The sequence below is a fragment of the Eleginops maclovinus genome, chromosome 2 (assembly GCF_036324505.1).
Source record: "Eleginops maclovinus isolate JMC-PN-2008 ecotype Puerto Natales chromosome 2, JC_Emac_rtc_rv5, whole genome shotgun sequence".
NCBI lineage: Eukaryota > Metazoa > Chordata > Actinopteri > Perciformes > Eleginopidae > Eleginops > Eleginops maclovinus.
Genome location: NC_086350.1, coordinates 498516 through 518453, shown reverse-complemented (window position 1 = coordinate 518453; position 19938 = coordinate 498516). Strand labels below are relative to the sequence as shown.

Here is a 19938-nt window from a genome sequence, read left to right as displayed (position 1 = left end):
GGAGCTTTTACAGAAGATGCTTTTAAGGTCTCAGTTTCACTCCTCTCCTCTGGGCGCCTGCACGGTACCTCACACCCTTCATCACTGAAACCCTGTTACACCAGAGAGAAGTCCTCAGAACCAGATCCTGGATCAGCCAGGATCTGGTTCTGAAGTGGATCTTTAAAAACAGTCTAACTGGTCCGACCTGATGCTCTCACACACCTTATTTATTGCATTTCATATTAAAGTAATATACCCCGAAACTCAGACTCAGTTACTGGTAACAGCACCAGCAGCACCAGTAACTGAGATGGATGACAGGAAGCAGTCGCTCTATTCTCAGAGCCATAAAGTGGCATTACGTCCCACATGGAGCCCCCCCACATTTACATATATAGACCGAGGAGGAGCTCAGACTGTAGGAGTATCAAGAGGAGCTCAGACTGCAGGAGTATCAGGAGGAGCTCAGACTGCAGGAGTATCAGGAGGAGCTCAGACTGCAGGAGTATCAGGAGGAGCTCAGACTGCAGGAGTATCAGGAGGAGCTCAGACTGCAGGAGTATCAGGAGGAGCTCAGACTGCAGGAGCATCAAGAGGAGCTCAGACTGCAGGAGCATCAAGAGGAGCTCAGACTGCAGGAGTATCAGGAGGAGCTCAGACTGCAGGAGTATCAGGAGGAGCTCAGACTGCAGGAGTATCAGGAGGAGCTCAGACTGCAGGAGTATCAGGAGGAGCTCAGACTGCAGGAGTATCAGGAGGAGCTCAGACTGCAGGAGCAACAGGAGGAGCTCAGACTGCAGGAGCATCAGGAGGAGCTCAGACTGCAGGAGTATCAGAAGGAGCATCAGGAGGAGCTCAGACTGCAGGAGCACCAGGAGGAGCTCAGACTGCAGGAGTATCAGGAGGAGCTCAGACTGCAGGAGCATCAAGAGGAGCTCAGACTGCAGGAGCATCAGGAGGAGCTCAGACTGCAGGAGCATCAGGAGGAGCTCAGACTGCAGGAGCATCAGCATCAGGAGAGTACACCTAACAACAGGTATTTACAGTCTTTCTTTAAAGCAACCCTTGATATATGATGTTGGTACTACCTGACACACACGCAGCGGGGACCGGATATGACAGGGGCGTGGGGCAGCAATATTAAATAGAACATAAAACTGGAGGAGAACATTTAGGGAACATTATGTGGAACACTGACCCGACTAGCCATATGTTTCGTTCCCAGAACGTACTAGATACTAGGACCATTGTGCCAGTTTGGTTCAGTTTGTTTCCGGTTTGGTTCCGGTTTGGTTTCCGGTTTGGTTCCGGTTTTGGTTCCAGTTTGGTTCCCTGAACGTTACTTTTGGTTTAGGTTTTGGTTGCCACTTGTTTTACGTTCTCTAAACATTAGCTGTTGGTTACATGTTTGGTTCCCCTAACGTTCTCCTAACGTCCCCCCAACCTTGTTGGTTCCCTCAGCGTTCCCCTAACGTTGTAATGTCTGTAGCATGTGATTTCTTGGTTAGGTTTTGGTTGCATATGACAACTATTTACCTGGGAATATTGTCAGCGATGAATGAACAGGCAAATTTGGCAGGACTTGAAAGTGTCATAGAAAATATAATAAAATACAAAATGTAAATGCTAAATAAAATAAAGATAACAAAATAGAAACAATAATAATAACATTAAAATAAATATAAAAGTAATGTCTAAAAGAAAGCTGCAGAACGTCTTGACTGCCGGTCCGGCATCTTCAGGCCTGCTGACCAGCTGGCCTGAAAAGAATAAGAAACAAAAGTTGAAACACAAGAAGAATGGACTTAAGTTCACAACTAACACCCTACTACCAACCCAGACACTGTCTGATCACCACAAGGGATTCAAAGATTTCCAGTTTATTGATTTATTTTGAACATTCACCAACTGAGAAAATAGAGACAGGAGTTCAATTTACCGTCTGTGTGGAGCAAACTTGAGCACGTGCCCAATGCACTCCTCGACCTCGGCTTCGGTCTGGCCAGGGAAGTTCTTCACACAGGCCGCTACAGGTAGAAGTCAAAAAGTCACACATCTACATCTCATCAGTCAAGCTTGGCCTGAAACTGATGTGAACAATATATAAGCACTTAGCTCTTATTATCTTGCACAGCGCTAAGTCTTGGAAGGACGTTTTGGCCCTTCTCCCCCTCAGGCTGTACTGGGCCAGGACATCGTTGGCAGCCACTCACCGTAGAATACGTCGAGTGGCTGCCCCTGCACTTGCCCCTCCAATGGTTCCAAGGAAATGTTGCTGTAAAAAACATAATTATACAATGGAAATCAACGTGGAGAGCTTATACAACCTCATTTCATAAGCCACATCAGTACGGTTATACTGCAAATGTATTTATTCAGGATTATGGACAATTAATTACCATTTTGTTCCTCCTGTCTTCTTGAGCCAGACTCCTGTCCAACTCCTCTAGCTCGTCTACTGTTCTGCAGGGTGCCAACAAGAGATCTTCTGCCTGAAGCGGAGGCTGAGGCGAGTGTGTTCTAGAGATGAGGGCTTCGACCATAGCCTCCAAAGCATCGATCCTCCTCATCAGGCAGCCCATGTGTGCTTCCATGACTACAGGGACATTTGTGATGGAATTCATTTGCGTTTTTATACATGATATACTTTCCTATGTGAACATCTTAAGTGTGTATAAAGTACTTCTCTCAATCTGAGAGGCTGAGGCCCCTTCCTCTCCATCATGAGTCATTGCTGAAGTTGGTCAGGAAACTGTATTCAGACTGTAAATGGGAAATTCAAAGCAACTGCACATCAGATCAGTCACATGACAGGCCCCAGGTTATTCCTCATGAATGTTAGCTCCAATGAAAGATGACTTGATAACTGTTAACTTACCCACAGGGCTTCCAGACATACCCACAGTCCTGGACTGCTTTCTTGGGTTAGGGTTAGGGGATTGGAATCATCTTGAAAGAAAGAGCGTATAACGTGTACCGGTTGGGAAACGTTCATTGAATTGTGTACATAATGTAGTCTGTACTGAAGAGAGCTTACCATCACTAGAGGAGTCTGAATTGAATCTCCTTGGGCGTCTACGCGGCCTTGATTGATGAACATTTGCGTCATCTTCTGTCTCAACACTTGAAGAGTCCATCAGTCGCAGACATTTCCAGCAGCTTTGGTGTAGGGATCTATGTAAGGAGAAACATGTTTTTGAGCCAGTAGCAGAACAAAGCAGTATTTCCATACAGAGAAAACGTTATGAATATATTCTATATAGTGCATAGCAAAGATAGCTCACCTGTTGTGTACCATACTGTCTTGACTGGATGTTTACCCAGCCTCTGTTTGGCTCGCTGCAGTTAATTACATGCTTTCGCATTAGGTGGTGTCCAGTAGCGGAGGAAGCCCCACTGTTTAAAGGAAATGCAACTCATTTCAGATCCTTTCTTACAATGTGGTGAAAAGACACTTAGAATGGAAAACAAATGACGTCAGTGAACTCAACCACAGTGAAGCTCATCTGTTCACAGAAAGGCATCATTCACATAGCAAATAGAGCACCATAGATTGCACTAATGAAACAGTCACAGACAAAGTCCTTCAGGTGTTTTTGTAAAGCAGTTTTTATTTAGCTTTGAATAAAAATAGATATACATAGCATCAGGATGGAGTGGGTACATTTCCCTTCAGAACTCCATCCCAACCCAGCCTTTATCAATACAAGGCTCAAAAACTGAACATCACATATTAGCAGAGTACAGGTTTTTTGCAAGCATACACAGCAAATACACTCAGAGAACCCCTCCAAAAATAGAAGATGTTTGTTTGGATATCTCCTAAAAATCATGCAGGACTGTCAAGAAAACATGTGTCTGTTTCTGTGGCTCCTCACTCATCAAGGCCTGTGTTGTGAGTTCACATTCTGGCACCAGCTTCATGAGTCTCCCTTTTTCACTCTGAAGCACCCGACCCGAACAGAGGATCCACCTTCTCAAACACTTTGCACAAAACCATGTCATTCCTCTCCTCAACGGCCTCCCAGCATTTGTCACCTGCCAAGATGTAGGCATGGTTTGGTCTTCAGATTTTCTTTTTTTGTGCTGGAACTGTGCTGCTTGGACCCTGTTCCATCTCCGAGAGCCTTTTGGCCACTTGAAAAGGTGGTCTTCTTCCCGATTGGACCAGTCGTTTCAGCTGTCCCAAGTAGTTTTCAAACCGGAAGGCACTACATGCATCCAGGCATCCAAAGGTTTCTGCTTCATCTGTTAAATGGAGCATGGTATGGACAGTATACACCATGAAGTGACTGCCATACAGCTCTTCTGTCTTTGACACAAGATACTCCATCAGACTTCTGCTGTAGTCTGCGTGTTTGCGTGCCAGGGATTGGAGAAACCAAAATATTCAATGCTACGCTGAGAGCCATGAAATGCCTATACAGTGGCCTGGACAGAATGTCCTTGACCACAGTTTTTCCTGTATACAGGGCAAACTGACGCAGCTCTGTAGCCTTCCAGCGGTCCACTTCTTCCAAGTTCCTAGGCTTCCTGGTAAAGCAACTTGGTATAGATTGTTTCAAACCACAGAGTCTTCTGCTGATCTCTTGAACCTGTCCAGCAGACAGTCTAACCTTCCTGCTTCCCCTCACCCATTCCACCAGCAGTTTCCTCATAACACCACAACAAGCTTGGTGCATGTAGTCAATGGGAAACATGTTGATCATATCAATGGGAAGTTGCAGAAATGGGGAAACAGTATGCCCCCCAGTCTCCTTAGCAGACATTTCTGTTCTGAACATCTCATTGGTTCGCATGTTGTGTAGAATATCAGGGTATGTTACACGTCTATCCACCCATAGCCCTCTCTGTGTACATTTGTCACAGCCATTGTATCCTGTGCACAGTTTGGTTGCTTTGACCATTGCCTTAGCTGGTGCATCACAACAGCCTCCCCTTGAATTCCATTTTCAAGCAGATCAACCATCAAAATGCAACCACATCATTGAGAAACTCCAAATCCTTAGGTTTGGATAGACCAGATGTTAATGTTACAGGGAAAGCACGAGTTGGAGACAGATGGATGGCACACAGGCCACAGAGTGTTCTTGCTACTTTTGAACAGTGGAAGGCCTTCAAAGTTGAGAGACAACTCAAATGTGTTTAGTTTTTTCAGAACCTCCTCTGGGTAGTGGTTGAGTTGTCCTTCGATAGTTCTCCTTAAACCAAAGTGGACATACTCCATTCCCGATACTGTGGCTGACCTGATATCTCTTGGGGTTGATAACAGGGTTCTGGCTGTTGAAGGTAGCTCTGGGGGCCCATTGGCTTTTAATCCTACAAGAAACTCATCAAGTGCAGCGTGTGGAATGTGGTGTTTCAAGGCCCAGTGTTGTAAAAAGTTCCGAGTGCAGTTCAAGAAATGAAGCGCAAACAGTAACAGTGAAAGATCTTCTCTCTGTTAAACTTCAGAGAAGTTAACAGTTTTCTTTTTGTTATTCAAGTTTTTCTTTCTTTGGTGTTTGACAGTACAACATTTTACAGTGTGAGACATTTCTTATCATATGCATTACATGTAGTGTCAGTGTCATAGCAAACCAAACAAAAGCACAGTATGAACGGCACTGCTCATAAAGAGGACATATTGATGGTCTCTGAGAGCATATCCATACATAGATTATAGTGCTGGATACAGGATACAATCAGAGGGAGGTATTCATACTGTAGGCTCATCAGGCAATGTGATGTAAGCCCAGAACAAGTCCCAGGCTGGCGCCTTGGTCTTGTTTGTATTGTTCAACCTGTTGAGCAGACGTTCATATGAAGCTGTCTTTATCATAATGTTCATCCACTCTTTCAGCTCAGGGGGTTTGGGTGTTTTCCACAGTTTGAGTATTGTCCTAGCAGCCGTTGTAGTCCCTACCATGATTACAGAGAATCCTCCGCTTGTTACGTTGTGTATTTGGCTTCTATCCCCTAATAGGCATAATCTGGGAGATAACGGTATGTCACTTCCCAGCCAGTTGCTCAGGTTGTCCACTACTGTTTTCCAGAAAGGCAGAATGACAGGGCAATCCCAGATACAGTGTAGCAGAGTCCCTGTGCGGTTTTGACATTTCCAACCCCAGTTATTATGTATTATACCTGCTCTGTTGAGCCTTTGTGGAGTCCAGTAATACCTGTGTTATTTTGTACTGTGTACATTTCCCTTTAGCTTCCCTAATGTTTTTCCCACTGTTAGACATGATTCTCAGCCACTCCTCTTCATCCATCAAACATCCCAGGTCTCTCTCCCATATTATTTTCGGGTTCCGACAGTCATCACTGAGCAATTGGTTGGTTGTTCTATAGAACATAGAGGCTCGGTGGCACTCCGTAGGTAACGTGAAGTAGTCCGTAATGTGGTTCCCATCCTTGTATTGAATCCTGGATGTTATACAGTCTCTGATCTGTAGATATTTCCAAAAATGTCCTTTTCCGTGGAGATTGTATTTTCATATCAGAGAATGACATGAACACCCCTTCCTCGTATAGATCAGCAATATGACACAGCCCATTAAGGTGCCATTCCTTCCCTACACTGATTATGGGGTTATGCCACAGAGAAGAATATGTTTGTTTACAGGGTAATAACGGATGCCTTTTGTATTTTGATCCAGATCTCTTTGGAGTGAGACATAATAGGGTTCACTACATTATGTGAGGACTGTGAGAATCTATCAACAGGAGTGAAAGGGGGTGACAGCTTATTTTCTATAGTAACCCACTCTGGCTGGTTGTCTCTTTTCCAGTGATAGGCTAATTTGGCCATTTCAAAGGAGACATAGTATAACCTCGGGTCTGGCAACCCCAGGCCCCCTCTGTCTCTAGGAGAGCACATTTTACTAATTTAATTCTGGGTCTTTTCCTGTCCCATAAGAATTCTGTAATTATTGTATCCTACTGTTTAAAGATCTGAGGAGATACAGTTATTGGTGACATCATACGCACATCCTTAATCTGCGGTGTAACCACCATTCATATCACATTGACCTTCCCCCATAATGTAAGCCTTAGTTTCCCCCATTCATCCAAATTAGCTTTAATTTTTTGCAGCAATGGTTCTAAATTTAATGAAGGTACTTCCTCCACTTCGCTGCTTCGTTTGATTCCCAAGTATTTCTTCCCTTTTGGTATCCATTTAAAGCCGGAATTTGTCAGTAAGTTTGAGTTGCATAGTCCAGATATAGGCATCGCTTCAGACTCTGTCCAGTTCATTTTATATCCTGATCATTTGGAGTAAGATTGTATCGTGTTCATTAGGTGTGGTATTGAATTTAAAGGGTCTTTTATCAGCATCAGAATATCGTCCTGTCTCCCTCCTCCTTCCACCCCCTAATAGCTGTATTGGCTCTGATGGCAATAACGGTTCCAGTACGATATTAAACAGTAGTGGTGATAGAGCACAGCCCTGTCGAGTAGCTCTGGTGAGGATAAAAGGAGGTGAGATTACACCGTTTGTTATCACCGCTGCCGTAGGGTTTTTGTATATAGTTTTAATCCATTTAATAAAGGTTGGTCCAAATCCAAAATGTGACAAGGCTGCAAATAGAAATCCCCATTGAACTCGGTCGAATGCCTTCTCAGCATCAAGCGAGAGGGCAACGACTGGGTCCTTTACTGTCCCATTCAGCCAGATTAGGTGTAGTAATCTTCTCATGTTGTCGGTCGAGGACCTATTTTTCATAAATCCGACTTGGTCCGAATGTATAATGTTCGGTAAAGCCTTCTCCAGACGTGCAGCCAGGATCTTAGTTCGGATCTTACAGTCCAGATTTATCAAACGTAGAGGTCGATAGTTAGCGGGGTTTGTGGCATCTCTATCTTTTTTAGGTATCACTGATATTAAAGCCTCGTTAAATGTCGGCGGAAGGATTCCTATTTCAAAAGCTTCATTGTATATCTCTTGTAACTTTGGTACTATCTATACACTGCTTGTAATATTCCACCGGGAATCCGCCGAGGCCCGGTGACTTCCCGATTTCATACATGAAACTGCATTCCTGATTTCATTCTCTGTTATTAAATGGTCCAATAATTCCAGCCGTTCAGGTGACAATCGAGGCATATCAATACTAGAGAAAGAATCTGTCAGTTCTTCTTGTTTGGGATTGATGTCTGATGTATCTTTGTAGAACTGCTGAAAGACCTCATTTATGTCTTTTGTCGAAGAAACCATTTGATCTCCTTTCTTAATTGCTGGAATTACACTGTAGGAAGTTTGTGGTTTTAGCAGTCTGCCAGCAGCTTACCTGTCTTCTCTCCCCCTTCATAGGAGTTTGTCCCCAGCCTAAATAAAGCGTATTGCACTTTTTCATTATACATTTCTTGAAGTTGAAACTTAAGCTTACATATGTCTCGATGATTTATCTGAGAAGTTTTTTGATAGTTCAATTTCCTGACTTCTAATTTTAGATTCTGACTCTATTCTCTTCATATCCTCTTTTTTCTTTTCAGACGAATATGCTATAATTTCCCCCCTAATGTACGCTTTTGATGCTTCCCATTCCATCGCGTTTGAGGTTGCACTGCCAGCATTCATTTCAAAAAAGGATATAAGATCGTCCTTCAACGACAGGTTGAAGGACTCATCCTGTAATAATGATGTATTCATTCTCCATCTACCTTTTTTCTCAGTGTCAGTATTTATGTCAATGCTAAGCTCAACCGCTGCATGATCTGAGAGAGCCATTGCAGTCATTTCACAATTAGCGCCCTGTTTTATTCCAGGATCGATATGAAAAGCATGTCGATCCTGGAATAGGATTGGTGGCAGTGTGAATAAAAGGTATATTTCCAACAAGAAAAGAAAAAATGCAAAAAACTGAACTTTAAAAAGCCCCACAACACGTTACCTGGGGCCCCTGGCTTTTCTGCAGCCTAAAACTAAAGAAGAAAGAAAAGCGACGGACGTTTTGGTCCGGGATATTACAGCCATCTCTCTATCAGCTCAGGCGGGACAGAAGCAAACCCAAACCGCCGCCGATGTTTGTACACATTGTCCACTTTGAAACCAGTCTATTTCTCATTGTCCATGTCAACTTTCATTGTGCACTGCTTCTGTTTTTACACAGAGTATTCGTGCGGTCACCCATCTGCATTGCAGCTTGTTTAATGAGTTTTTCCGCGTCCTTGGCACTTGTAAAGCTCCGGGTCCTCCCCTTCCAGGTGAATCGCAGAGTTGCCGGATGGGCCAGCGTGTATCTCCCATTGAGCTGCTGTCGTGTTTTCTTCGCGGCCGTAAAGGTCTTCCTCTTCTCGGCCAGTTCCCTCGACATGTCTGGAAACACGAAGATTCTCCGTCCTTCCCATTCAAGCCCTGTTTTACTCTGACAGCTTTCAAAACTTTATCCCTCGCTGCAGAGTCGGCGCCAGAGCAGATCTACTGGAGGGGCATTGGGTCATTACGTCAATTATAGTCGATTGTGACAGATCGAGAATATGCTTCACAGCTGGTAGGAGGGGCATCAATGACCGCTAGGGGGGGCACGGCCCTCGAATGCCCCCCCTTAGCGCCGGCACTGCCTCGCTGACTGCCGTAAAAATCTGATCAGCACCGGTCTGGGCGGCTGGTCCTCATTGGGGATGGGAGCTAATGCTCGGTGTGCCCTTTCTATTTCAAATTCACCTTCGACATCAACTCCGAGCGTTTTCTTCACGCATGCCTCCATTGTGCCGTTCGTTCCGTAGGTTTCTTTCAGCCCCAATAACCTCACGTTGTTTCTCTTGCTGTGGTTTTCAAGCATTTGGATGCGATCCCACAACACTTCCGTCCTCTTTTCAGCGTGTTCTCCGTCGCTCACAAGCCGGTCAGTCGTGTCCTCCAGGTGGGAGATCCGCCCCTCCGCCTCCCCCAGCCTTTCTTGAATGTTGTTCGCCGTGTTTTTGAGCTCATTTGTTGTTTCTTTAATGGTTAGTATGTCTGCTGCCACTCCCTGCAACGTGGTGCTCATCTTGGAGATTTCGGCAAACATATTCTCCATGTTTGCAGTTTTTTCGGCAGGTTGCTTTCCTCGCTGCACTGGCGGCGGCGAGTTAGAAGTGATGCTTCCTTCAGTCGGCGGGGGAGGATTTTTCCTGGTCGCCATTGGGATCCGAAGAAGAAAAAACAACACTCTGTCTTACTTACATATAAGTCGTGAACACCAAGGGTTATTATTGTGTAAAAGGTTGTGGGTTTTCATGTAGTACAATATCGTAAATATCGGCGGGTGAGCGGAGCTCGTCTACTGCGCCGCCATCTCGCTCGGCGTACCCACGTGACTCCTCTAAGTTAACAGTTTTAAACATTTATATATTACTGAATAAAAAGAATGAGTTAAAAAGCTAATTGATATAAATGGTTTCCTGCAGGTAACATGGGAGCGGACCTGAATGCCTCCCTGTGGCTCCACCCCTACACGAACGCCTCCTCCTGTCAGCCAATCGGAGCAGCCTGTCCCTACAGCACCGCCCAGCTGGTGCTCATCGCCATGGCGACTGCCTCCCTGAGCGTCGTCACGGTGACCGGCAACACGCTGGTCATCCTGTCCGTCAAAGTGAACCGGCGCCTGCGCACCGTGAACAACCACTTCCTGCTGAGCCTGGCGGCGGCGGACCTGGTTGTTGGGCTGCTGTCGGTGAACCTGTTCTCGCTGTACGTGCTGCACGGCAGCTGGACGCTCGGCGCCGCAGCCTGCGACCTGTTCCTGGTCCTGGATCACACAGCAAGCAGCGCCTCCGTCCTCAACCTGCTGCTCATCAGCCTGGACCGCTTCCTGTGCGTGACGCGGCCGCTCAGCTACCCGGCGCGCCGCACGGCCGGCGTGGCGCGGCTGATGATCGGTGCCGCTTGGCTGCTGGCCTTCATGCTATGGACGCCTGCGATCCTGTGCTGGCAGAGCAGCAGCGGCCAGCGCCTGGTTCCTGAAGGAGAGTGTTTCACCCAGCTGATCGCCAGCCCCGCCGCCACCCTGGCCACAACGCTGCCGTCCTTCTTCCTGCCAGCGCTCGTCATGGTCGCCCTGTACAGCCGGCTGTCGGTGGCGAGCCGCGGCAGGCTGAGTGGCGGCAGGCTGAGCGGCGGCAGGCTGAGCGGCGTCCACCCGGAGACGTCCAGCCCCTCCGCCAAGGACTTCCTGTTGAAGCGGCGCAGCGAGGTGAGCGCAGAGCCCGCCTCCGACGCATCTCTGAACCTATCAGAGTCCAGCACGCCGAAGCCCGGGAGGAGCAGGAAGATGTCCAGGAGTCTGCCGGACACTCGCATTGCAGCTCGCCACAACGCAGACTCCAACAAGATAGAGACTGACTCCTCGTCCAACGCAGACGTCCACCAGACGGCGGCAGCAGCGGTGTCCGCCTGCAGCAGCTTCCGGTCTCAGGAGCGGCGGCGGCAGCGAGCGACGGCGAGGGAGAGGAGGGTCACGAAGACCATCCTCTCAATCCTGCTGGCCTTCATCGTCACCTGGACGCCGTACAACATCATGGCGGTGGTCGCCGCCTTCTGCCACGTGTGCGTGCCAGGTGTCTTCTGGACGGCGGGATACTGGCTCTGCTACATCAACAGCGCCGTCAACCCGGGCTGCTACGCCCTCTGCAACGTGACCTTCAGGAAAACCTTCCTCAGCCTGCTGCGCTGCCGCGGCAGGAGGCTGAGCTAATCATGCGGTTCGGACTGACGATCAGAGAATACCAGAGAGACCAGCGGACCTCCTTCAATATATTCTGACACTTTATAGATGAATGATCACAGAGCTGCAGGGTGTGGTGTTTCTGTGCTGGTCCCTGAACTCAGCATTTCCCTGGTCCAATGGGATTTCCGCATGCGATTTCGGCTAAGCTAAAGGCGGCTAATGTTGGGCTATAAAGGAACTACAGCACGGTCACATGACTTCACGTCACCACCGCTAAGCTAAAGGAGGCTAATGTTGGGCTATAAAGGAACTACAGCACGGTCACATGACTTCACGTCACCACCGCTAAGCTAAAGGCGGCTAATGTTGGGCTATAAAGGAACTACAGCACGGTCACATGACTTCACGTCACCACCGCTAAGCTAAAGGAGGCTAATGTTGGGCTATAGAGGAACTACAGCACGGTCACATGACTTCACGTCACCACCGCTAAGCTAAAGGCGGCTAATGTTGGGCTATAAAGGAACTACAGCACGGTCACATGACTTCACGTCACCAGCGTGTCTTTCAGACTCTTTTTAGGACCCTATAGGACTCGTGTTCCTCTGATCTGTTGAAGAAGCTGATATCTTTTATTCTTTGCACAGTTGTGTGTTGTGATGATTCAACAGGAGCGTGTGATGATCAGAGACGTTACCTTGCAGGAATCCACTTTGAAAAGAGATGTGGAGCGACGCTTTAATCCTTCAATTCTATTCAGTTTGTCTGTGGTCAACACTCCTTCATTTCTTAAGGTAAAAGTATTTCCATCGATGAACACAAACACCTCTGCTCATGATCCTCTGTGGCTTCATTACAAACTGATTAAAACCTGCTTTAACACAGTCCTCCTGTTTCGTGCTGTCCCTGAACGTTACATACTGTTTATATAATCTGCAGAGCACTCCCACAGGACGTCCTGCCTGAGGGGAGAGTGCTGTGAGTGTTTTCTATGGGGAACATATGAAACTAGTCAGAGTAAAGCACGTTCACTCAGATCCTGTCAGTGTCGGCCACAGAAACTCACACACGGCTCAGAACAATGTACAGCTTTTATTTCATGTATACATCGTCAATAATCTATAGTTCAAAAAATAGATTTGACGGAGGACCAGCGGAGGAGCTACTCCTCTCAGCCGGAGCTCCTGTCAGAAGCCTCCAGGACTACGTTAGACTCTGAGCTACAGGGACAGGGTTATCATAACATCTAGGGTCCTGGGGGGGGGGGGCTTCACACTGTAAACACACGGGGACGGATCAGAGCAAAGGTCGAAGGTCGCAGTGTTTCAGAGGAGTCTCGGTTCGTGATGAAGGAAGATGAGGGAGGAGGAGGAGGAGGTCATCTTCATCTTCTTCTGTTCTTCAGTTGGTCTTCTTCTCCCCTGGAGGACCAAACAAATCAATCAAAATGAGCCGACTCAAAACCATCACGATCCTGACATGAGTCAGCATTATGAGTCCTAAACCCTAACATGAGTCAGCATTATGAGTCCTAAACCCTGACAGGAGTCAGCATTATGAGTCCTAAACCCTGACAGGAGTCAGCATTATGAGTCCTAAACCCTAACATGAGTCAGCATTATCAGTCCTAAACCCTGACATGAGTCAGCATTATGAGTCCTAAACCCTGACAGGAGTCAGCATTATGAGTCCTAAACCCTAACATGAGTCAGCATTATGAGTCCTAAACCCTGACATGAGTCAGCATTATGAGTCCTAAACCCTGACAGGAGTCAGCATTATGAGTCCTAAACCCTGACATGAGTCAGCATTATGAGTCCTAAACCCTGACATGAGTCAGCATTATGAGTCCTAAACCCTAACATGAGTCAGCATTATCAGTCCTAAACCCTAACATGAGTCAGCATTATGAGTCCTAAACCCTAACATGAGTCAGCATTATCAGTCCTAAACCCTAACATGAGTCAGCATTATGAGTCCTAAACCCTAACATGAGTCAGCATTATGAGTCCTAAACCCTAACATGAGTCAGCATTATGAGTCCTAAACCCTGACATGAGTCAGCATTATGAGTCCTAAACCCTAACACGAGTCAGCATTATGAGTCCTAAACCCTAACATGAGTCAGCATTATGAGTCCTAAACCCTGACATGATTCTGCTAAACCAGATCCCCTTCCAGAGACCCACCTCTGGTCTTCTTGACTTTGGGGACGCAGGGTTTGGACACCGTGACGCTGGCCTCACACTCTGCGTTGAACAGCGCTCTCTTCAGAGTTCCTGAGCGGCTCTTCGTGTTCGTGTCGGCGCCGCAGGACCCCCAGGGGGCGAACTTATACTTACAGTCACCTGCAGGGAAGACACCTTTAATATGTGAGTGTGTGTGTGTGTGAGTGTGTGTGTGTGTGTGTGTGTGTGTGTGTGTGTGTGTGTGTCTGTGTGAGTGTGTGTGAGTGAGTGTGTGTGTGTGTGTGTGTGTGTGTGTGTGTCTGTGTGTGTGTGTGTGTGTGAGAGTGTGTGTCTGTGTGAGTGTGTGTCTGTGTGTGTGAGTGTGTGTGTGTGAGTGTGTGTCTGTGAGTGTGTGTGTGTGTGTGTGTGTGTGTGTGTGTGTGTGTGTGTGTCTGTGTGTCTGTGTCTGTGAGTGTGTGTGTGTGTGTGTGTGTGTGTGTGTGTGTGTGTCTGTGAGTGTGTGTGTGAGTGTGTGTGTCTGTGAGTGTGTGTGTGTGTGTGTGTGTGTGTGTGTGTGTGTGTGTGTGTGTGTGTGTGTGTGTGTGTGTGTGTGTGTGTGTGTGTGTGTGAGTGTGTGTGTCTATGTGAGTGTGTGTGTGTGTGTGTCTGTGAGTGTGTGTGTGTGTGTGTGTGTGTGTGTGTGTGTCTCACTGATGTCCTTCTTCCAGTTGCAGGGGATCCTGCAGTGGATCTTGTCGCTCTGCTCTCTGCAGGCTGCGTCTCTCAGGCCGTCTCCACAGTCTCCGTGTTCAGGGACACACTTCCCGTACTGAGTCTCTGCGGGGGGGCAGTCTGAGGTCGGGCGGGTCTTATCATGTTTACCAGCTGTTGGGGGGGCAGAGAGTTTCTACTTAAGTCAGAACATTGAATGAAATGTGGGAGTTTATGTTTGTTGGGCGGGAGAAGTTCAAATATTTCAATGCAGAACATTATTATTTTTTTAATCATTTCCCAACATTAGGAAATGTTTGGATGACAAAGTATGTTATTTTAAATAACATACAGAACATTTTTGAATATTGTGAGAGAAAGAACAGATTTTGAAGATAATAAACAGGATGGAGGATCCTAAGATGCTCTGCAGAGGATCGGGGAGCTCTTATTGTGAAAGGGCCTCAGAGATGATGTCACACTGGGTTTCCTGTCTGTGTTCTCTCAGCAGGACGGAGTTCAGGTGTGTGTTCATTATGAACCAGACAGGAGGAGACGCCTGCAGAGATTTGACCCGATGACCTCACACACATCGCACACCCTACTGTCGCTCATCTGTCACTGACAGGAAAGACCGGCCGTCCCACTGCCCCCCCTCAGGCTGTCAGGGGAAATGCATTCTGTGAGACAGCAGGGGAAGATCTCTCTCACCTTTGTGGTTCTTGTTCCTCCGGCTGGCCTCGCAGCTGAGAGTCAGCAGCAGCAGCAGCAGCAGTGTCACTGAGAGCAGACCTCGCATCCTGCACACACACACACACACACACACACACACACACACACACACACACACACACACACACACACACACACACACACACACACACACACACACACACACACACACACACATTTTATTTCTTTTTGTATTCTCATTATCGTGATGTTTCTGCTCTTGTGTTTCTGTTGCTGCTCACTATGGATCTGAACGAGACTCGTTTCAGAACAAAACACCTGCAAAAACACACGAAACTAAAAAGAGTTACAAAAAGAAGACTGCTGAAAACTAAAAACAACTACAAGAGACAAAACCCTTTTAAACCCTTACTGAACCGAACAACCACACCATGAAGCAATACTCCATGAGATGCTCAACTACAACAAATACAAAAAGATATGTAAACATCTTCAAAGATACACAAAAAAATACGAAGGAAATACTAAACAGACGCAAAAAAACCAACAAGGGGCAACAAAGAGATGCTAAACTACAAAAAATAACAAAGTACTACGATACTCAAAGAACCACAAGAGTTACAAAAAGTGTTTTAAAAAGATTAAAAAACTACAGAGATTTCAAGGAAACTACAAATGTGTACAAAGATAAGGAAGACTACAAAAAGAGATAAGCAAAAGGTCTTAAAAGAACTACAAAGATGGCCGACCTTTGTCTGAATATTCAGTCTGATTTTTAATCCTGTGTTTTTGAGAAAGATCTGATCGGGGCAGATGGTCCACATCATCCCCCCCATTAAACCCAGTAATCTGAGTGTGGGGGGGCCGCAGATTATGGAAGTGGGCTAATGTATGTAGATACTGACCCCCCCACCCCTGGTTGTTATTCCTCACAGATTCCTCCGTCAGCTGAGATGAAGTGCGGAGTCAATTACCCACAATGCCCCTCTCTCCTGGCTGTGTGATGGTGCAGGGAGATGACAGGCCCCTCTGTCAGGGTCCATTAAAGCAGCGCTCCCCTTTCACATGTCAGCTGCTCCTCTCAGCGGGGGGGGGGGGGGGGGCTCTGAAAGACCCTTTAGATTCCCCTCTAAAGAATACTGATTCATTGGCCCAAAACAAAGCCTCCTGTAGCCTGGTTCCATTTCTCTAAAGCCGGCCCAGTCCAGGCCACGTCTTCGGAGCTGCCCCCCCCCCCCCCCCCCCCCCCCCCCACATATCTTCCCTGAATAGAGACTGATTTGCATCAGAAGACAATGAGAGCTCAGTGTGAAGAAAGCCAGGGTTCAGACTCACATCCGGGGCAAAACCCTCTGGAGATCAGAGACCACAAGAGACCAGAAGAGACCAGAAGAGACCAGAAGAGACCAGAAGAGACCAATAGAGACCACAAGAGACCGGAAGAGACCAATGAGACCACAAGAGACCGGAAGAGACCACAAGAGACCAATGAGACCACAAGAGACCAATGAAACTAATGAGACTACAAGAGACCAACAAGACCACAAGAGACCAATGAGACCAGAAGAGTCCAGAAGAGACCGATGAGACCACATGAAACCATATGAGAACACAAGAGACCAATGAGACCAGAAGAGACCAATGAGAGACCGGAAGAGACCGGAAGAGACTGGAAGAGACTGGAAGAGACTGGAAGAGACTGGAAGAGACCAGAAGAGACCATAAGAGACCATAAGAGACCATAGAGACACAAGAGACCACAAGAGACCGGAAGAGACCGGAAGAGATCAGAAGAGACCGGAAGAGACCGGAAGAGACTGGAAGAGACCGGAAGAGACCGGAAGAGACCACAAGAGACCGGAAGAGACCACAAGAGACCATAAGAGACCAGAAACAACACAGAGGGGAACTACAGGCAGACACCAAAAACAACAAGACAAGCAAAACTTCAAAACAAACAAACAAACATTAAGACGAGAAGTTTTTTAGAAAAGGAAAACACAAGCAGCTGAAAAGAGAAGCAGAACTTAACAACAGCAGCGTTTGGTTTCTGCAGCTTTCAGTCAACGCTGCTCATGTTTCCTCTGCTGAATGTTCTCTAGATGCTGCATGTGTTGAAGAGCTGTTCTGTGTTTCTGTATCTGATCCTCTCTGAAGCTGCAGCGGTCAGTCGGCCGCCTTAAAAAAACTATTTTTGCTTCACAAACTTTTTTTAATATCAAATAAAAACAACTTCATATAATAAATGGGATCTAAAAGTTTGAACTGAAGATCTTTCTGAAAAATATCTTTAAAAATACACATTAACCTTCAGTCTGTTTGAGGAGGTTAAAGGAGGCGTTATTCTAAATATATTTTAGGACTCATTTCACAGCAGAGCATTCATTTCTTTACCTTAGTTTTTACATCGAAGCACCAAATCATGCAAACATTCAGAAACACAGGTCTGGGAACGAGTCTCCAGACCGTCTCTCAGAACATTTGGTTATAAAAGACTAAAGCTGGTCTCAGACTGGTGAAACAATATAAGAAATATAAATATATAAGAAATATAAATAATATAAGAAATATAAATAATATAAGAAATATAAATATATAAGAAATATAAATAATATAAATAATATAAATAATATAAGAAATATAAATAATATAAGAAATATAAATAATATCAGAAATATAAATAATATCAGAAATATAAATATATAAGAAATATAAATAATATAAGAAATATAAATAATATAAGAAATATAAATATATAAGAAATATAAATATATAAGAAATATAAATAATATAAATAATATAAATAATATAAGAAATATAAATAATATAAGAAATATAAATAATATAAGAAATATAAATAATATAAGAAATATAAATAATATAAGAAATACAAATAATATAAATAATATAAGAAATATAAATAATATAAGAAATATAAATAATATAAGAAATATAAATAATATAAGAAATACAAATAATATAAATAATATAAGAAATATAAATAATATAAGAAATATAAACAATATAAGAAATATAAATATATAAGAAATATAAATAATATAAGAAATATAAATATATAAGAAATATAAATATATAAGAAATATAAATATATAAGAAATATAAATAATATAAGAAATATAAATAATATAAGAAATATAAATAATATAAGAAATATAAATAATATAAATAATATAAGAAATATAAATAATATAAGAAATATAAATAATATAAGAAATATAAATATATAAGAAATATAAATATATAAGAAATATAAATATATAAGAAATATAAATAATATAGAAATATAAATATAAGAAATATAAATAATATAAGAAATATAAATATATAAGAAATATAAATAATATAAGAAATATAAATAATATAAACAATATAAATAATATAAGAAATATAAACAATATAAATAATATAAATAATATAAGAAATATAAATATATAAGAAATATAAATAATAGAAATAATATAAGAAATATAAATAATATAAATAATATAAGAAATATAAATATATAAGAAATATAAATAATATAAGAAATATAAATAATATAAGAAATATAAATATATAAGAAATATAAATAATATAAGAAATATAAATATATAAGAAATATAAATAATATAAGAAATATAAGAAATATAAATAATATAAGAAATATAAATATATAAATAATATAAGAAATATAAACAATATAAGAAATATAAATAATATAAGAAATATAAATAATATAAGAAATATAAATATATAAGAAATATAAATAATATAAGAAATATAAATATATAAGAAATATAAATATATAAGAAATATAAATAATATAAGAAATATAAACAATATAAGAAATATTAATATATAAGAAATATAAATATATAAGAAATATAAATAATATAAGAAATATAAATAATATAAGAAATATAAATAATATAAGAAATATTAATAATATAAATAATATAAGAAATATTAATAATATAAGAAATATTAATAATATAAGAAATATAAGAAATATAAACAATATAAGAAATATAAATATATAAGAAATATAAATATATAAGAAATATAAATAATATAAGAAATATAAATATATAAGAAATATAAATAATATAAGAATATAAGAAATATAAACAATATAAGAAATATAAATAATATAAGAAATATCAGAAATATAAACAATATAAGAAATATAAATATATAAGAAATATAAATATATAAGAAATATAAATAATATAAGAAATATAAATAATATAAGAAATATAAATAATATAAGAAATATAAATAATATAAGAAATATAAATAATATAAGAAATATAAATAATATAAGAAATATAAACAATATAAGAAATATAAATAATATAAGAAATATAAATAATATAAGAAATATAAACAATATAAGAAATATAAATATATAAGAAATATAAATATATAAGAGATATAAACAATATAAGAAATATAAACAATATAAGAAATATAAACAATATAAGAAATATAAATATATAAGAAATATAAATATATAAGAAATATAAATAATATAAGAAATATAAATAATATAAGAAATATAAACAATATAATAAATATAAATATATAAGAAATATAAATAATATAAGAAATATAAACAATATAAGAAATATAAATAATATAAGAAATATAAACAATATAAGAAATATAAATAATATAAGAAATATAAATATATAAGAAATATAAATATATAAGAAATATAAATAATATAAGAAATATAAATAATATAAGAA

General features: G+C 42.2%; 2 protein-coding genes across 3 annotated transcripts in view; one reads left to right on the top strand and one right to left on the bottom strand.

The window, feature by feature from the left end:
* Positions 1 to 8930: 8930 nt before the first annotated feature.
* chrm4b (cholinergic receptor, muscarinic 4b) lies at positions 8931 to 15294 on the top strand. Of its 2 annotated transcripts, XR_010165085.1 has the most exons (3): positions 8931 to 12409; positions 13785 to 13987; positions 15003 to 15294. XR_010165085.1 is itself a non-coding variant. In XM_063875748.1 (1 exon), exon 1 carries the CDS (start codon positions 10362 to 10364, stop codon positions 11640 to 11642), a length of 1281 nt encoding a protein of 426 aa, XP_063731818.1. In that variant the 5' UTR covers positions 8931 to 10361; the 3' UTR covers positions 11643 to 12502. The 2 variants fall into 2 exon arrangements, 1 of the variants encoding a protein (XP_063731818.1); XM_063875748.1 differs by lacking the exons at positions 13785 to 13987; positions 15003 to 15294 and having other exon boundaries at positions 8931 to 12502.
* mdkb (midkine b) overlaps positions 12689 to 19938 on the bottom strand; it is a 9084-nt gene continuing 1834 nt past the window's right edge. The window contains exons 2-5 of the mRNA XM_063875760.1: positions 15206 to 15294; positions 14495 to 14668; positions 13805 to 13963; positions 12689 to 13036 (exon numbers count right to left, since the gene is read on the bottom strand). Of these exons, the coding sequence (XP_063731830.1) occupies positions 13017 to 13036; positions 13805 to 13963; positions 14495 to 14668; positions 15206 to 15293 (441 nt within the window). The 5' untranslated portion in view covers position 15294 and the 3' untranslated portion in view covers positions 12689 to 13016. The remainder of the gene's footprint in view (positions 13037 to 13804; positions 13964 to 14494; positions 14669 to 15205; positions 15295 to 19938) is intronic.